We start from the raw sequence: 19,041 nt of genomic DNA on the forward strand, positions 1-19,041 counted from the left end.
AAGAATGGAAGTCTGGCAAGATAAGACTGGGAGACTCAGAGGAATTCTTTCTGATATGTTGTTGTGGATTTAGCATTGACCAAATTGCCAGTGGACCCACTAGAATTATTTATTCATTTCCTGCTGTGAGATAGGATTAGGAGGAAGGCAAACAGGCTCAAACTTAGAAGGGTGTACAAAGAAAAACTTTATTTTCAGAAACTATAAGAAAAAAACTCAAGAGTAAAACTTTCCAAACACTTCTTCTGCCACAACTTCTTCTATTTCATATTGACAACATACAGAAACAGTCAGTTTACCATCTCTAAAATAGTCTTTCACCAATTTACTTGGGAGAGCAGACTTCTCTTCAGTCTATGGAGATTTTTTTTTCTCCATAAGAAAACAGTGTTCTCATGGCCTCTCATGGAAGGTGGGATGGGAAACCTACTTCTGTCCTGGCAGCACAGGTGCATCAACTCAAGGAGGGAAACACTAAGTGAGGGAACTCCACTAAAGTGAAGGTAGTTTCAACCTCCTATGACCAAGGCACTGGGTATTACAGACGGGAAGATGATCTGTCAGACCCCCTTAAAAAAAAATCTAGTATGTATGCCTAAGAAAAAAAAAATAATAACCAGGACTAGAGGGGCACTGCCTCCAGCCAGGGAGAGGTCTTTTGGACAGTGTGGATCCCATGGCCTGGCACACCAGAGCCACAGAAACACAGAGAGTTAGTTGATACTGGTTCACAGTGCACCCTAATACCATCAGAACATGTGGGGGAAGAACCTGTTTCTATTGCTGGGGTGACAGGGGGATCACAGGAATTGACTTTGCTGGAGGCTGAGGTGAGCCTGACTGGGGAGGAGTGGCAGAAACATCCAATTGTGACTGGCCCAGAGGCACCGTGTATTCTAGGCATAGACTTCCTCAGGAATGGCTATTACAAAGACCCAAAGGGACTCAGGTGGGCTTTTGGAATAGCTGCTGTAGAGGCAGAGGGCATTAAGAAATTGAACACCTTGCCTGGACTATCAGAAAACCCATCTACAATAAGACTCCTGAAAGTGGAAGATCAACAAGTGCCAATTGCCACCTCGACAGTGCACCACCGGCAGTACAGGACAAATCGAGATGCCGTGATCCCCATCCACACGATGATCCGTGAGCTGGAGAGCTGAGGGGTGGTCGGCAAAACCCACTCACCCTTCAACAGCCCCATTTAGCCTGTGTGCAAGAACAGAAAATAAAAATTGACTGTGGACTATCATCGACTAAATAAAGTGACTCCAGCACTGAGCGCTGCCGTGCCGGACATGCTGGAACTCCAGTACGAGCTGGAGTCCAAGGCAGCAAAGTGGTACGCCACCCCTGACATTGCTAACACGTTTTTCTCCATTCCCCTGGCAGCAGAATGCAAGCCTCAGTTTGCTTTCACATGGTGCCTGCAGCTGTCCTAAAACCGACTGCCCCAAGAATACAAACACAACCTTACCATGTGCCATAGAGTGATCCAAAAATGGTGGGTAATGCAGCAAATAGGGAGACCCGATGCATACCTCAAAAAAAACTTATTTTAAGGTGTACTATCCATGACACTATGCCTGTATCCATATCTACATGTATATAAGAATATAATTAATGTAGTACATGTATGCATATAATTTAAGAGATTAAATTTGATAAAACATATTGGTATGAGAAATAATTGGAGGTGGATAATGTTGGGGTTGAGATTTTTTTTCCTTTCTCTTTCTTTCCTTGTTACTCGTGGAATTTTTCCCACTGAATTGCAAAAGGGCACCGATGGCTAAATGCTTGAGGCATCCGGGAGGGGAAACTCTCTCGGCTTTTTAAGAGTTTCTCTCGAGGGACAGTCACACCGAACAGACACTAAAGCAGCAGCAGATCTGTTTTTAGCTCTCGCTCTCTGACATCAGAAAAAGACGTCCAGGCTGTCGCATTTCTGCTCATTTCTGCCGGCTGTAACGTTAACCACACCCGAGGGAAAGTGCCCGCGGCCGAGAAGAATGTTGCTAAGTCCTTAGCTCTCCTTGTTATCGATGCCATCGCTATTTTTGTTTCGTTTGCCTTGTTCTACGTACTAGTAAAAAACCTGTTATTCCTCTCTTCGTATTTTTACCTGAAATCCCCTAAATTTCAAAATTAGATTAATTCAGAGAGACAGGGTTTATATCCTCCATTTCAAAAGAGGGCCCTGCCTTGCCTAGCAGACACCCGTCTTTCAAACCAAGACAGTGTTGCTTTCCCTGGCTCTGCTCACTCTTTGGCAGCAGCAGACCCCCAGTGTCAGTGACAGAAAAACCCCAGCTGCCCTTTTTCTCTGTCAGCTCTCTGTTCCACTGTGCCACTGTGATAATTGATAAAAGATTTGTGTTAATCATAAAAGAATTGGGGTTTGTATAAACCAGAATACTAAGGTCTGAAGTGAAGCATGGACATTAGATAGAGAAAAATATATGATTAAATCATTCTGGTTTAAATCCCCCTATTATGCTAAATAAGTTGTATCTACTACCAGTTTGCGAAATCATACTTCCTGCCTTTGTTTGATCATTGCTGCCTGTCTACACAGACCAGACTTCTGGACTTTTACCTGTTTTCATCTACCAAAACCAGATGATTTTCTATGAGACTCACTATTGCTAAGAGTTATTCAACCACCACTGCTTACCCGGCAGAGTTAAAAATTACGAGAGCCCATACTACAAGAAGAGGCTGCAAACCAAGGTTTAATGGAGCATGGGGTGGGCGGTGACCCCACACATTCCCCAGTGCTGCTTGCTCCATCTATATCAAATAAAGCAATCTAAATTTTGCTGAATATTGAGATTTAGCTTATCATTTATGACACCACCAACATTTCGCAGTTCACACTTGAAGTTATTGTTTGCCTTGAACATGAACAAGCCTGCTAGATGATTTTTATCAAGACTTCAAATTCTCAACCCATTCCAGAATTCTACTCTTAAGGCTGCCAAAACACTGAGGGGCTTCAAAAATTACTTAGGAAGCCAGGAGACTTGGACTCACAGAGCTGTGGCCATTCTCACTTCAATGACCAAATGTTGATTCTAAAGCATTCATAGTGCCAGCACCAGCTCAATCTTCTCCCAGGCAGCAGGAGGGCAAAGCTGGGGTCCCTGCAGTGCTGGGGGTGAGGGATGTGAACAATGAGCTGTGAGGCACCCATGCTTCATCTGCCAATGTACTGAGCCACAGCATTTCCTTGTCACAAAGTTGATGTGTGGATTGTCTTGGAAGAAAACTGTTCAGGGAGAGTGTGCTTTATTGTCCTGGAGATACCTGGAGTACCTGCCTTAAGTGTTTGGAACCAGGTAACCTGCATCCCACTAGTGAGACACACAGTCCTATGTTGCTTTTCTTACATGCAACTGCTGCCCTGCAGGGAGAGGTGAGAGCAGAACAGGTGTCTGTGAGAGGCTGCCTGGTTTTGTCTGCTCTCAACAGGTTAAATCCCAGCCAGCAACGAAGCACCAGGCAGCCACTCAGGCACTCCCTCCCCTGCCAGCCCCATCAGGCAGGGAATCAGAGGAGTTGGAGTGGAAATGCTTGTGCCTTGACATAGAGTTGCCTTAGTAGGTTAATCAAAAATTCGGTTTTGGATTCCTGGAAATGGAATCAAATTTATTTAATGGGTAAACTGTTTTGGTGGTTATACAGCAACCCATGAAGACTTACCTTTCTGTACTCAGAGCGTTCTGATTGCACATGCTGACAAGGGAGCACTGCGTGAGGGCAGAGTATGCACCTCTCACTTCTCTGCTTCATCCTGGAATACAAGAGAACTGGCATTATTTTACCTGGGGAATTGTCTTGTTGCTCTTGAAAGCTGTAGCATTTCACAGAATGCAGAAGTTTGCAACTGTACCAACTGTACTGTGCTTCTCTCTTTGCAGTCAGGGTGATGTTGTTCAATATGAGGCTGCCTTTCCATGGTGTCTGGTGGGTGCATTGACAGGATTTGGTGAAACACTGCCCAAACCATGTGGTGACAGTGTGAGGAAGAGCAGCAGAATCCATCACTTGGTGCATTTGGAGCCTTTGTGGGGGATATCATCAAGGCCCAAGACCTGCAGTTGCCATGGAATAGAGTCAAGGCTGCTCTTTATCCAAGACACAAGACAAATATCCTTGATTATGGTCAGGAGCATGGGTACAGCCTGTTCCTAAATGGCAGGGCTTCTGCAGACATTTCATCTATCTGAATGAGGTGCACATGAGTAGAAGAAAACCTGGGCTGATTCAGTGCAAGCCAAGGAAGCCCCAGCATTGTGCAATCTGGTGGCCCCCTCACTGTGTTTGTGGGTGGGGTTAACATAAATCTAATCCATCATCTTTTTCCAGCAAAGCCTTTTGCGTTTACTCGAGGCCACTTGGGATCCCGCTGCAGCATTCTCTGCCAATTTTGGTGCCAACAGTTTGACTGGTAGCCAATCCAGGTTTTTAAGCACGATCCAGTTGCTCCTGCTCTACAAGAAAACCTCCAGCGCAGTGACAGGTGCAGGGTCAGGGCTGTTTCCCATCAGTGGACGGGAGGATGACAAGGGGATAGTCTCCCCATAATAACGTGGTGACCCCACTTCCCCGGCAACAAGATCACGGCGTTTTTCACTCGACGGGGGATTTTGCATTACCCTAGGAGCCGGGCCTGCCCTCTGCAGGAAATGGGCGTTGCGAGACGGCCGGCTCGGGGGCAGGACTGGAGGTGGCCACAGAACGACTGCGCAAAAGACTTTCTAAAACTATTTATAGCGGCAACATAGCTCCGCCACTTGCAACGGGCAGCAGCGGGACGGGCGCGGGGGTGAGTGGATCTCGGGGGACTGGAGCGGGCGTTTTCCAGCAGGATGTAGCCCCTGCAGGCTGCCGGTGGTGGGGGCGGCTCTGCCGGGCGGCCGGAGGTGCCCCAGAGGCATCCCCGGGCAGCCGCGTTTGGGATGCGGAGCGGGCCCGGCCCCGGCGCCGGCGGAGCCCCGAAGGGAGCGCGGCGGGAGGGGAGCGGGGGCAGCGCGGGCGGCGGGAGCAGCTGGACACACACCCGGGCCGGCCTCGGCCTCGGCCGGATGCGCTGGGTGGGAGCGGGGCCGTTCTCTGCCTCGCCCTGACGCCTCCGTGCCAGCGCTCCCGGCAGCTGGCCCTGCACAGCCCTCGCCCTGCCCTGCGCTGAGCCGGCCCAGCTACCGCTGCACGTCCTGACTGCAGCTCCGGAGATGGGACAGGCCAACTGCAAACCCGAGCCTGGGGATTTGATCGAGATCGACCGGCCTTTTCATCAGCACTGGGCCCTCTACCTGGGGGATGGATATGTCATCAACTTGACGCCTCTAGGTGAGCAGGGTATTGCACACTGGCCGGGTGCAGGGGAATTCTCGGGATGCTTCGGGAGCCCTGTCTCTCTCCATGGGCTGCTGGTGGCCCCTTTGTTTGTAAAAGCTCTTTCCAGGAGCAGAGGATAAACCTCAGAGGTCTTGGAGGGGTCAGAGAGGGTCTGCCTTCCTGCCTTATCTCCTCACTTCCATATACAGGTAAACAGAAGGTAAAACGGGGACCCCAAAAGGTGCCAGTATTCACCAGAATGGTGAAGAAGCAGCGCCTGAAGAAGGTGGTACGAACGAATAAATGGCGTGTCAATAACGAGTCAGATCACCACCAAACTCCACTCCCAGTGAAGGAGATCATCACGCGTGCTGTAACTTTTATGGGCAAAGAAATGACATATTATTCATATGGTCGGAACTGTGAGCACTTTGTGAAAAAACTCCGCTATGGAGAGGCAGTCTCTGAGCAGGTGAGTGACACAGGGGGAGCCCCTGGGTGCCTCCCAGAGCAGCTCCTGGCTGCTCTCTGTGAGCCCTGGGACTGGGACACAGCCTGCATGGGGACAGCTGAGTCCCAGAACTGCCTCTGACCTCCCCAGAGCCCCTGGACCTGGAGGGTCCCTCTGCTCTGTGTGCCCTCTCACTGAGTGCCACCTCCTAGGGCTACAAACCTGGGTGTTACTCCCTCTGTTGATGGGATACATGACTCTTCTTGTTTTAATTCTCCTGATTACCACTGCTTATTCTCCATTTCCATGCCTGGGGCTAAATGAAAGTGCTCCTCATGTTTCCAGTGTAGATTTTGCCTTCTCTTTATCTGCTATGATAGGAACTGTTTGGATGCTGGCAGTAGGATGTGTGCTGTTGCCTTCACTGTGTGAGTGGGCTTTCTGGGCATGAAATTCAGAAGGAAAGAGAGCACTGATGGGCCATCCGGGAAAGCTCAGAGAAAGGCAGGGATGCCCTGGCTGCACAGGGTGTCTGCGTCACTTTTGCCACCCTCATAGAAAGAATTAAATTAAAGTCTTAATAAAAGAGAAAACCCCAAATTCATCACGCCTTGAACTTTCTTGTATATGAATATTGCTTTGCATGCAATTTTTGCACTCTGGCCTTGCTTCTCCCTGCCATTCCATTAAGAAATATCGAGTCAAGCATATCGTCAGTTCAGGGTGATCTCCAGCAACACTGAGCTCTTTGTCATATCTGCTTTTACTTTTTGCATGTGGTGATTTTTGTGGTGGTCTTCAAGCACTTGAAAGCAAATTTTCCTTTCCTATCGCTGCCACCTCCACTCCAATGCTTTGTTGAGGACTGGTGCAAGCTTTCTACCTCATCCTGGTTTTATCAGCTACATCATATTGGCTACTTCTATGGGAGAAATTATTTTAACCTTAACTTTCTCAGAACATAAAATAAATTTATTATTAAAGGTTTACGGTGTGTTTTCCAGCTGAAGAATTTTGTAGGTGGTGAATTACGCATTCTTGATATGAGAGATGATGATGATGAATACCCAAAGCCTGGGGACCTGATTGAGATCAAACGGGGACATTATGATCACTGGGCCCTCTACGTGGGGGATGGATATGTCATCCATGTGACACCTGTAGGTAAGGCTGGTTCAGACTGGCAGAATGCAGTTGGGATGTTCCAGAAGCCCTGTGCCCCTTTGTGTGCATCCTGTGTATGTAGATGAGGTTTTCAGGAGCAGTCAAAAGGCCATGTGAGGTTTTGGAGGGTCCAGAGAAGGTTTGCCTGCCTGCCTTATCTCCTCTCCGCCTTCCCCAGATGAAGGAGTCCCATCCCAGTCAGCCATAAGTGAGACGATCCTTATCGTAAAGGTTACAAAGGAGCTCTTGAAGGAGGTGTCCGGAAATGATTCCTGGGCTGTCAACAACAAATATGACCAGTACCGCAGTCCTCTGTCCGTGGAAGTGATCCTCCAGCATGCTGAGGGTTGCATTGACAAGGAGTTGGTATATGATGTGTTTGACTTTAAATCTGATGATTTTGTGACCAAGCTCCGCTATGGTGGCCAGGTGAGTAACACAGGGTGAGCCCCTGGGTGCCTCCCAGAGCAGCTCCTGGCTGCTCTCTGTGAGCCCTGGGACTGGGACACAGCCTGCAGCCTGCATGGGGACAGCTGAGTCCTTGGCGTGGCTCCAAACCAGAACTGCCTCTGACCTCCCCAGAGCCCCTGGACCTGGAGGGTCCCTCTGCTCTGTGTGCACCCTGACAGTGCCCTCTCACTGAGTGCCACCTCCTAGGGCTACAAAACCCCAGGAGGGTGTTACCCCTTCTGCTGATGGGGTACATGACTCTTGTTTTAATTCTCCTGATTACCACTGCTTATTCTCCATTTCCATGCCTGGGGCTAAATGAAAGTGCTCCTTGTGTTTCCAGTGTGAGTTTTGCTTTCCCATTATCTGCTAAAATGACAATTGTTTGCATGTTGGCAGTAGGATGTGTGCTGTTGCCTTCACTGTGTGAGTGGGCTTTCTGGGGGTAAAATTCAGAAAGAAAGAGAGCACTGATTTGCCATCAGGAAAAGCTCAGAGAAAGGCAGGGATGCCCTGGCTGTGCAGGGTGTCTGCCCCACTTTTGCCACCCTTATTCCTATAAGAATTAAATTATAGCTTTTATAAAGCATAAAAACCCAAACTCATCATGCCCAGAATCTTCTTTTATATGAATATAGATTTCTGAGCCAGTTCAGCATTCTGACCTTTGTTGTTGTCCCTGCGATCTCATTAAGAAATACCAAGTCAAGCATATCATCAGTTCAAGGTGATTCCCAGCATCACTGAGCTCTTTGTTATACCTGCTTTTACTTTTTGCATGTGATGATTTTTGTGGTGGTCTTCAAGCACTTGAAAGCAAATTTTCCTTTCCTATCACTGCCACCTCCACTCCAATGCTTTGTTGAGGACTGGTGCAAGCTTTCTACCTCATCCTGGTTTTATCAGCTACATCCTATTGGCTACGTCTATGGGAGAAATTATTTTAACTTTCTCAGAACATAAAATAATTTTATTATTAAAGGTTTACGGTGTGTTTTCCAGCTGAAGAATTTTGTAGATGGTGAATTACACATTCTTGATATGAGAGATGATGATGATGAATACCCAAAGCCTGGGGACCTGATTGAGATCAAACGGGGACATTATGATCACTGGGCCCTCTACGTGGGGGATGGATATGTCATCCATGTGACACCTGTAGGTAAGGCTTGTTCAGACTGGCAGAATGCAGAGGGGGAGTTGGGATGTTCCAGGAGCCCTGTGTCCCCTCATATGCTGCTCCATGTGAGCCCTGTGTTTAGATGAGGTTTCCAGGAGCAGAGAAGGTTTTCCTGCCTGTCTTACGATCTCTCTGCCTTTCCCAGATGAAGGAGTCCCATCCCTGTCGGCCGGCAGTGAGACAATCCTCATCATAAAGGTTACAAAGGAGCTCCTGAACCAGGTGGTTGGAAATGATGCCTGGACTGTCAACAACAAATATGACTGTCACTGCACTCCTCTGCCAGTGGGGGAGATCATCTGGCGTGCTGAGGGTTGCGTTGGTGAGGAGATGGCATATGATGTGTTTGACTTCAAATCTGACGAGTTCGTGAGTAAACTCCGCTATGGTGGCCGGGTGAGTGACCTGGAGGGTCCCTCTGCTCTGTGTGCATCCTGACAGTGCCCTCTCACTGAGTGCCACCTCCTAGGGCTACAAAACCCTAGGAGGGTGTTACCCCTTCTGCTGATGGGGTACATGACTCTTCTTGTTTTAATTCTCCTGATTACCACTGCTTATTCTCCATTTCCATGCCTGGGGCTAAATGAAAGTGCTCCTTGTGTTTCCAGTGTGAGTTTTGCTTTCCCATTATCTGCTAAAATGACAATTGTTTGCATGTTGGCAGTAGGATGTGTGCTGTTGCCTTCACTGTGTGAGTGGGCTTTCTGGGCATGAAATTCAGAAGGAAAGAGAGCACTGATTTGCCATCAGGAAAAGCTCAGAGAAAGGCAGGGATGCCCTGGCTGCACGAGGTCTCTGGCCTGCTTTTGCCACCCTTACAGAAGGAATTAAATGGAAGCCTTAATAAAAGAGAAAACCCCAAACTCATCATGCCCAGAATTTTCTTGTATATGAATATAGGTTTGCGTGCAATTTTTGCATTCTGACCTTTCTTCTCCCTGCCATTCCATTAAGAAATATCGAGTCAAGCATATCATCAATTCAAGGTGATCCCCAGCATCACCGAGCTCTTTGTTATACCTGCTTTTACTTTTTGCATGTGGTGATTTTTGTGGTGGTCTTCAAGCACTTGAAAGCAAATTTTCCTTTCCTATCGCTGCCACCTCCACTCCAATGCTTTGTTGAGGACTGGTGCAAGCTTTCTACCTCATCCTGGTTTTATCAGCTACATCATATTGGCTACTTCTATGGAAGAAATGATTTTAACCTTAACTACCTCAAAAAGTAAACTAAATTTACTGTTGAGTGTTTACTGTGTACTTTCCAGCTGAAGGTTTTTGTAGGTGGCGAATTGCACATTCTGAATATGAGAGATGACAAGAACGACCCCATCCCTGGAGACCTGATCGAGATTGACCGGCCACTTTACCAGCACTGGGCCCTCTACGTGGGGGGTGGATATGTCATCCATGTGACACCTATAGGTAAGGCTGGTGCTGACTGGGAGGATGCAGAAGGGGTGTTGGGGTGCTCCAGTAGCCCTATGTCCCTCCAGGTGCTGCTCCATGTGGGCCCTGGGTGTGTGGGTAAGGTTTCTAGGAGCAGTCCAAAAGCATGTGAGGTTTTGGAGGGGCCAAAGAGTGTCTGCCTGCCTGCCTTACATCATCCCTGCCTTTCCCAGGTGAAAATTCTCCTCCCATGACAGCTGGCAGTGTGACATTACTTATGAAAAGGGCGAAGGTGAAGAAAGAGCTCCTGAAGGATGCTGTTGGAAGTGATAAATGGCGTGTCAACAACAAGTATGACTGCTACCGCAAGCCCTTCCCAGTGGAGGAGATGATCCAGCGTGCTGAGTGCCAGATTGGCAGGGTGGTGCTGTATCGTTTGTTCTACAAGAACTGTGAGCACTTTGTGACAGAGCTCCGCTATGGAGAGGCAGTCTCTGAGCAGGTGAGTGACACAGGGGGAGCCCCTGGGTGCCTCCCAGAGCAGCTCCTGGCTGCTCTCTGTGAGCCCTGGGACTGGGACACAGCCTGCAGCCTGCATGGGGACAGCTGAGTCCTTGGCGTGGCTCCAAACCAGAACTGCCTCTGACCTCCCCAGAGCCCCTGGACCTGGAGGGTCCCTCTGCTCTGTGTGCCCTCTCACTGAGTGCCACCTCCTAGGGCTACAAACCTGGGTGTTACCCCTTCTGCTGATGGGGCACATGCCTCTTGTAGATTTAATTATGTTGATTTTTTTGCCTTTTTTCAGTTATCATTTCTGGGGGTAAATGTAAGTGTTTATCATATCTCTAACCTGTGTTTTACTTTCCCCTTACAGGCTAGGACAGCACTTGTAAAGATCCGTTCCATTGTTGCTCCTGTGATGGCTGGGGTAGGAACTGCAGGTCTTTCTGTTCTGGCCGGTCTTACTTTTCCAGCTGCTCTTCCTGTTGTGGCTGCTAATGGTCTTACCCTTTTTTCCACTGTGCTTTCAAGGAGTTTATCTGATACATTCATTTTTGAAAAATTCCTAAAGGCAAAGACATATATACTAGAACAGAGGTGCTGTTAGGAAGAGCTCAAGGAAGGCACGGAGTCCTTGGTCACTGTCTAGCTTTTGCCACAAGTATAATGAAGACTTACTAGCAACTGCTGTGATAATTAATTGATAATTTAAAGGCTTATTAAAATGTACAAATCCAAACTTATCTCTTGCCTAAAATCATCTTTTATCTGTTTGAGCATAGCTTTGTGTGCCGGTTCAACAGTTCATCCTTGCTTCCCTCTGCTATCCCATTAGAAGTGATAAGAATGTCACCATTCTAGGTGACCCTCAGCAGCACTAGCCTGGTTTCCACGTCAGCTGTTCTTTTATTGTCTGTGATGATTTTTGTGGTAGTCCACAAGCAATTGCAATAAAATACTCCACTCCTCCACCCGCCCTCCCCTTCCCCTTCAGTGCTTTTCTGAAGACTTGGTGCAGGCTTCCTACCCACATCTTGGTTTTATCAACTACATCCTATCCTATGGGCCCTTTCCGTGAACCACTGATTTTAACTTTACCTTTAAGAAAAGGTAGAATGAAAGTACTGTTGAGGGCCTGGGTAGGTGGATAAGTTGCCAGGTGTGCAGAAGGGCAGGCAAGGCCTGTGCAGTGTCTTGGAGTCCCTGCCTGTGGTGCTTAAATTGGGCAGCTGTCGTGAGGGTATGAGGTGGAAAGAAGGGACCTGAGCATCCTTAAACCTTGCTGACAGGGGCATGCTGGCAACTTCCTGACTTCCAGGGAGGGGAGGTGGCAGAGCTAAATGGGTGGTAAAACCAAAGGAATTGCCCTTTGCTTTCTTCTAGGGGTGGTTGCCGAACAGGGATAAAACACACAGAAGCACGTGCAGATTTCACAGCTGATAAATCCTCTGTCATATCTCAGCCTGGCTGCTTGCAGCTCCTTTCTGATCTTACCTGTCTTCTGTAGGGAATCAGTGCTCTGCAGTGGGCTTGGCACTTCCCTTTTAACAAAACTCCTAAAAAGGTCAAGTCTGACAAGATTAAGCAAAGTCCTGCCTTCTCATCCATGAGCAAAAAACTGCAATTTCTAGAGAGCTCTCAGTCAACTGAGGGCTAGGCAGGCTAAATCATCTCTGTAGGACTCAAACACGGAAAAGGAGAGAGAGGTTTTTAAAAGTGATATTATTATCACAGACTTTTCTCTCCCTTCTCTAAGAATGGAAGTCTGGCAAGATAAGACTGGGAGACTCAGAGGAATTCTTTCTGATATGTTGTTGTGGATTTAGCATTGACCAAATTGCCAGTGGACCCACTAGAATTATTTATTCATTTCCTGCTGTGAGATAGGATTAGGAGGAAGGCAAACAGGCTCAAACTTAGAAGGGTGTACAAAGAAAAACTTTATTTTCAGAAACTATAAGAAAAAAACTCAAGAGTAAAACTTTCCAAACACTTCTTCTGCCACAACTTCTTCTATTTCATATTGACAACATACAGAAACAGTCAGTTTACCATCTCTAAAATAGTCTTTCACCAATTTACTTGGGAGAGCAGACTTCTCTTCAGTCTATGGAGATTTTTTTTTCTCCATAAGAAAACAGTGTTCTCATGGCCTCTCATGGAAGGTGGGATGGGAAACCTACTTCTGTCCTGGCAGCACAGGTGCATCAACTCAAGGAGGGAAACACTAAGTGAGGGAACTCCACTAAAGTGAAGGTAGTTTCAACCTCCTATGACCAAGGCACTGGGTATTACAGACGGGAAGATGATCTGTCAGACCCCCTTAAAAAAAAATCTAGTATGTATGCCTAAGAAAAAAAAAATAATAACCAGGACTAGAGGGGCACTGCCTCCAGCCAGGGAGAGGTCTTTTGGACAGTGTGGATCCCATGGCCTGGCACACCAGAGCCACAGAAACACAGAGAGTTAGTTGATACTGGTTCACAGTGCACCCTAATACCATCAGAACATGTGGGGGAAGAACCTGTTTCTATTGCTGGGGTGACAGGGGGATCACAGGAATTGACTTTGCTGGAGGCTGAGGTGAGCCTGACTGGGGAGGAGTGGCAGAAACATCCAATTGTGACTGGCCCAGAGGCACCGTGTATTCTAGGCATAGACTTCCTCAGGAATGGCTATTACAAAGACCCAAAGGGACTCAGGTGGGCTTTTGGAATAGCTGCTGTAGAGGCAGAGGGCATTAAGAAATTGAACACCTTGCCTGGACTATCAGAAAACCCATCTACAATAAGACTCCTGAAAGTGGAAGATCAACAAGTGCCAATTGCCACCTCGACAGTGCACCACCGGCAGTACAGGACAAATCGAGATGCCGTGATCCCCATCCACACGATGATCCGTGAGCTGGAGAGCTGAGGGGTGGTCGGCAAAACCCACTCACCCTTCAACAGCCCCATTTAGCCTGTGTGCAAGAACAGAAAATAAAAATTGACTGTGGACTATCATCGACTAAATAAAGTGACTCCAGCACTGAGCGCTGCCGTGCCGGACATGCTGGAACTCCAGTACGAGCTGGAGTCCAAGGCAGCAAAGTGGTACGCCACCCCTGACATTGCTAACACGTTTTTCTCCATTCCCCTGGCAGCAGAATGCAAGCCTCAGTTTGCTTTCACATGGTGCCTGCAGCTGTCCTAAAACCGACTGCCCCAAGAATACAAACACAACCTTACCATGTGCCATAGAGTGATCCAAAAATGGTGGGTAATGCAGCAAATAGGGAGACCCGATGCATACCTCAAAAAAAACTTATTTTAAGGTGTACTATCCATGACACTATGCCTGTATCCATATCTACATGTATATAAGAATATAATTAATGTAGTACATGTATGCATATAATTTAAGAGATTAAATTTGATAAAACATATTGGTATGAGAAATAATTGGAGGTGGATAATGTTGGGGTTGAGATTTTTTTTCCTTTCTCTTTCTTTCCTTGTTACTCGTGGAATTTTTCCCACTGAATTGCAAAAGGGCACCGATGGCTAAATGCTTGAGGCATCCGGGAGGGGAAACTCTCTCGGCTTTTTAAGAGTTTCTCTCGAGGGACAGTCACACCGAACAGACACTAAAGCAGCAGCAGATCTGTTTTTAGCTCTCGCTCTCTGACATCAGAAAAAGACGTCCAGGCTGTCGCATTTCTGCTCATTTCTGCCGGCTGTAACGTTAACCACACCCGAGGGAAAGTGCCCGCGGCCGAGAAGAATGTTGCTAAGTCCTTAGCTCTCCTTGTTATCGATGCCATCGCTATTTTTGTTTCGTTTGCCTTGTTCTACGTACTAGTAAAAAACCTGTTATTCCTCTCTTCGTATTTTTACCTGAAATCCCCTAAATTTCAAAATTAGATTAATTCAGAGAGACAGGGTTTATATCCTCCATTTCAAAAGAGGGCCCTGCCTTGCCTAGCAGACACCCGTCTTTCAAACCAAGACAGTGTTGCTTTCCCTGGCTCTGCTCACTCTTTGGCAGCAGCAGACCCCCAGTGTCAGTGACAGAAAAACCCCAGCTGCCCTTTTTCTCTGTCAGCTCTCTGTTCCACTGTGCCACTGTGATAATTGATAAAAGATTTGTGTTAATCATAAAAGAATTGGGGTTTGTATAAACCAGAATACTAAGGTCTGAAGTGAAGCATGGACATTAGATAGAGAAAAATATATGATTAAATCATTCTGGTTTAAATCCCCCTATTATGCTAAATAAGTTGTATCTACTACCAGTTTGCGAAATCATACTTCCTGCCTTTGTTTGATCATTGCTGCCTGTCTACACAGACCAGACTTCTGGACTTTTACCTGTTTTCATCTACCAAAACCAGATGATTTTCTATGAGACTCACTATTGCTAAGAGTTATTCAACCACCACTGCTTACCCGGCAGAGTTAAAAATTACGAGAGCCCATACTACAAGAAGAGGCTGCAAACCAAGGTTTAATGGAGCATGGGGTGGGCGGTGACCCCACACATTCCCCAGTGCTGCTTGCTCCATCTATATCAAATAAAGCAATCTAAATTTTGCTGAATATTGAGATTTAGCTTATCATTTATGACACCACCAACATTTCGCAGTTCACACTTGAAGTTATTGTTTGCCTTGAACATGAACAAGCCTGCTAGATGATTTTTATCAAGACTTCAAATTCTCAACCCATTCCAGAATTCTACTCTTAAGGCTGCCAAAACACTGAGGGGCTTCAAAAATTACTTAGGAAGCCAGGAGACTTGGACTCACAGAGCTGTGGCCATTCTCACTTCAATGACCAAATGTTGATTCTAAAGCATTCATAGTGCCAGCACCAGCTCAATCTTCTCCCAGGCAGCAGGAGGGCAAAGCTGGGGTCCCTGCAGTGCTGGGGGTGAGGGATGTGAACAATGAGCTGTGAGGCACCCATGCTTCATCTGCCAATGTACTGAGCCACAGCATTTCCTTGTCACAAAGTTGATGTGTGGATTGTCTTGGAAGAAAACTGTTCAGGGAGAGTGTGCTTTATTGTCCTGGAGATACCTGGAGTACCTGCCTTAAGTGTTTGGAACCAGGTAACCTGCATCCCACTAGTGAGACACACAGTCCTATGTTGCTTTTCTTACATGCAACTGCTGCCCTGCAGGGAGAGGTGAGAGCAGAACAGGTGTCTGTGAGAGGCTGCCTGGTTTTGTCTGCTCTCAACAGGTTAAATCCCAGCCAGCAACGAAGCACCAGGCAGCCACTCAGGCACTCCCTCCCCTGCCAGCCCCATCAGGCAGGGAATCAGAGGAGTTGGAGTGGAAATGCTTGTGCCTTGACATAGAGTTGCCTTAGTAGGTTAATCAAAAATTCGGTTTTGGATTCCTGGAAATGGAATCAAATTTATTTAATGGGTAAACTGTTTTGGTGGTTATACAGCAACCCATGAAGACTTACCTTTCTGTACTCAGAGCGTTCTGATTGCACATGCTGACAAGGGAGCACTGCGTGAGGGCAGAGTATGCACCTCTCACTTCTCTGCTTCATCCTGGAATACAAGAGAACTGGCATTATTTTACCTGGGGAATTGTCTTGTTGCTCTTGAAAGCTGTAGCATTTCACAGAATGCAGAAGTTTGCAACTGTACCAACTGTACTGTGCTTCTCTCTTTGCAGTCAGGGTGATGTTGTTCAATATGAGGCTGCCTTTCCATGGTGTCTGGTGGGTGCATTGACAGGATTTGGTGAAACACTGCCCAAACCATGTGGTGACAGTGTGAGGAAGAGCAGCAGAATCCATCACTTGGTGCATTTGGAGCCTTTGTGGGGGATATCATCAAGGCCCAAGACCTGCAGTTGCCATGGAATAGAGTCAAGGCTGCTCTTTATCCAAGACACAAGACAAATATCCTTGATTATGGTCAGGAGCATGGGTACAGCCTGTTCCTAAATGGCAGGGCTTCTGCAGACATTTCATCTATCTGAATGAGGTGCACATGAGTAGAAGAAAACCTGGGCTGATTCAGTGCAAGCCAAGGAAGCCCCAGCATTGTGCAATCTGGTGGCCCCCTCACTGTGTTTGTGGGTGGGGTTAACATAAATCTAATCCATCATCTTTTTCCAGCAAAGCCTTTTGCGTTTACTCGAGGCCACTTGGGATCCCGCTGCAGCATTCTCTGCCAATTTTGGTGCCAACAGTTTGACTGGTAGCCAATCCAGGTTTTTAAGCACGATCCAGTTGCTCCTGCTCTACAAGAAAACCTCCAGCGCAGTGACAGGTGCAGGGTCAGGGCTGTTTCCCATCAGTGGACGGGAGGATGACAAGGGGATAGTCTCCCCATAATAACGTGGTGACCCCACTTCCCCGGCAACAAGATCACGGCGTTTTTCACTCGACGGGGGATTTTGCATTACCCTAGGAGCCGGGCCTGCCCTCTGCAGGAAATGGGCGTTGCGAGACGGCCGGCTCGGGGGCAGGACTGGAGGTGGCCACAGAACGACTGCGCAAACACCGCTAGCCAAACTACTTAGGGCGAGCGGAGGCGGCCCGGGACGCTACATAGGTGAGCAGCGGGACGGGCGCGGGGGTGAGTGGATCTCGGGGGACTGGAGCGGGCGTTTTCCAGCAGGATGTAGCCCCTGCAGGCTGCCGGTGGTGGGGGCGGCTCTGCCGGGCGGCCGGAGGTGCCCCAGAGGCATCCCCGGGCAGCCGCGTTTGGGATGCGGAGCGGGCCCGGCCCCGGCGCCGGCGGAGCCCCGAAGGGAGCGCGGCGGGAGGGGAGCGGGGGCAGCGCGGGCGGCGGCAGCAGCTGGACACACACCCGGGCCGGCCTCGGCCTCGGCCGGATGCGCTGGGTGGGAGCGGGGCCGTTCTCTGCCTCGCCCTGACGCCTCCGTGCCAGCGCTCCCGGCAGCTGGCCCTGCACAGCCCTCGCCCTGCCCTGCGCTGAGCCGGCCCAGCTACCGCTGCACGTCCTGACTGCAGCTCCGGAGATGGGACAGGCCAACTGCAAACCCGAGCCTGGGGATTTGATCGAGATCGACCTGCCGTTTTGCCAGCACTGGGCTCTCTACCTGGGGGATGGATATGTCATCCACCTGATGCCTCTAGGTAAGGCTTATGCTACCTGGCAGTGTCCCGAGTGGGATGCTCCCGATGCCCTGTCTCCTCGCATTGGCTGATGCTGGTGGACCCTGCGTATGCAGATGACCTTTCCAGGAACAATCAGAAACTCATCAGAGTTCCTGGAGGGGCCAGAGAGGCTCCGCCTGCCTGCCTTAACTCCTCCCTGCCTTCCCCCGATATAGGACCCCAATCCTTTGGGGCGGAAGGCACAACAGTATTCTCCACAAAGGCCAAGGTGGTGAGAGAGCTCCTGAAGGATGCGGTGGAAAATCATTCATGGCGTGTCAACAATAAGTTTGACCGCTCCCACACTCCGCGCCCAGTGGAGAAGATCATTCTGTCGGCTGAGCAGTGGGTTGACATGGAGGTGCCATATGATGTGATTTATAGGAATTGTGAGCACTTTGTGACAATGCTCCGCTATGGAGAGGCAATCTCTGGCCAGGTGAGTGACAGAGGGGGAGCCCCTGGGTGCCTCCCAGAGCAGCTCCTGGCTGCTCTCTGTGAGCCCTGGGACTGGGACACAGCCTGCACGGGGACAGCTGAGTCCCAGAACTGCCTCTGACCTCCCCAGAGCCCCTGGACCTGGAGGGTCCCTCTGCTCTGTGTGCACCCTGACAGTGCCCTCTCACTGAGTGCCACCTCCTAGGGCTACAAAACCCCAGGAGGGTGTTACCCTTTCTGCTGATGGGGCACATGCCTCTCCCTCATTTATTTACTCTGATTATCCCTGCCTTTTATATGTTATCACGCTAGGGGCAGGGGGAGGGTAGTAAACCTAAGTCGTTATCATGTTTCCAGCCTGTGTTTTACTTTTACTTTATAGGTCCGAAAAGCAGTTATTGGTGCTGTTGGAGCCCTGGCAGCTATATTTTCAGTTCTTGGTGGCAAGCTTTTCTTCAGTAAAAAGAAGCTCTGCTAGTGATGGGCAGTCAGGAGGAGCTCAGAACAATGCAGGGGGAACCCCTGGCCACAGCGGTCACTGGTCAGCTTTTGCTACACCTGCCATCAAGGCTTCCCATCAACTGTGCCTTTCTGGAAACAGTAAACAAGCCTTAATAAAATTTAAGAAACCCAAACTTTATTTGCTCCCAGATCCTCTTTTATGTAAGTATAACTTTGCGTCTAAGTTCAAGTGTTTGGGCTTGCTTTTCCCTGCTATCTCATTGAGAAATAAGAAGTCAGGGTTGGCACATTTAAGGTGACCTCCAGCAGCACTAGCCTGGTTGCTATATCTGCTCTTATTTCATTGCCTCTGATGATTTTTGTGGTAGTCTGGATGCATTTGCACTGGCACAGGCTTTTCATTCAATTAATCAAATGGTTCCTGTAGACTTTTTCTGTATATCCATGATTTTAACCTCAACTTTCTGAAAAAGTAAAAAAAAAAATATGCTGCTGAGGGTTTTCAAGCTGAAGCTCTATGAAGATGGGAAAG

The 19,041-nt window shown here is 48.3% G+C and overlaps 2 protein-coding genes across 2 annotated transcripts; both read left to right on the forward strand.

Moving 5' to 3' along the window:
* Positions 1-4,738: 4,738 nt before the first annotated feature.
* Positions 4,739-11,144, forward strand: LOC134047667 (uncharacterized). The gene is made up of 10 exons (XM_062498980.1): positions 4,739-4,831; positions 5,159-5,355; positions 5,553-5,815; positions 6,799-6,958; positions 7,137-7,387; positions 8,411-8,570; positions 8,734-8,984; positions 9,856-10,012; positions 10,210-10,478; positions 10,851-11,144. Exons 2-10 carry the CDS (start codon positions 5,238-5,240, stop codon positions 11,082-11,084), a joined length of 1,863 nt encoding a protein of 620 aa, XP_062354964.1. The 5' UTR covers positions 4,739-4,831; positions 5,159-5,237; the 3' UTR covers positions 11,085-11,144.
* A 6,326-nt stretch (positions 11,145-17,470) lies between these two features.
* LOC134047870 (phospholipase A and acyltransferase 1-like) lies at positions 17,471-18,616 on the forward strand. Its single transcript, XM_062499333.1, has 3 exons — positions 17,471-17,588; positions 17,786-18,048; positions 18,430-18,616. Exons 1-3 carry the CDS (start codon positions 17,471-17,473, stop codon positions 18,523-18,525), a joined length of 477 nt encoding a protein of 158 aa, XP_062355317.1. The 3' UTR covers positions 18,526-18,616.
* The last annotated feature ends 425 nt before the right edge of the window (positions 18,617-19,041 follow it).

This window comes from Cinclus cinclus, chromosome 10 (assembly GCF_963662255.1).
Source record: "Cinclus cinclus chromosome 10, bCinCin1.1, whole genome shotgun sequence".
Classification (NCBI taxonomy): Eukaryota; Metazoa; Chordata; class Aves; order Passeriformes; family Cinclidae; genus Cinclus; species Cinclus cinclus.

Bases quoted from the DNA above. Each gene is read 5' to 3' on its own strand.
- LOC134047667 (XM_062498980.1), top strand. From the start codon at position 5,238: ATGGGACAGGCCAACTGCAAACCCGAGCCTGGGGATTTGATCGAGATC. The intron at 5,816-6,798 runs GTGAGTGACACA...TGTGTTTTCCAG, and splicing joins GAGAGGCAGTCTCTGAGCAG to CTGAAGAATTTTGTAGGTGG. The intron at 10,479-10,850 runs GTGAGTGACACA...TTCCCCTTACAG, and splicing joins GAGAGGCAGTCTCTGAGCAG to GCTAGGACAGCACTTGTAAA.
- LOC134047870 (XM_062499333.1), top strand. From the start codon at position 17,471: ATGGGACAGGCCAACTGCAAACCCGAGCCTGGGGATTTGATCGAGATC. The intron at 17,589-17,785 runs GTAAGGCTTATG...CCCCCGATATAG, and splicing joins CATCCACCTGATGCCTCTAG to GACCCCAATCCTTTGGGGCG. The intron at 18,049-18,429 runs GTGAGTGACAGA...TTTACTTTATAG, and splicing joins GAGAGGCAATCTCTGGCCAG to GTCCGAAAAGCAGTTATTGG.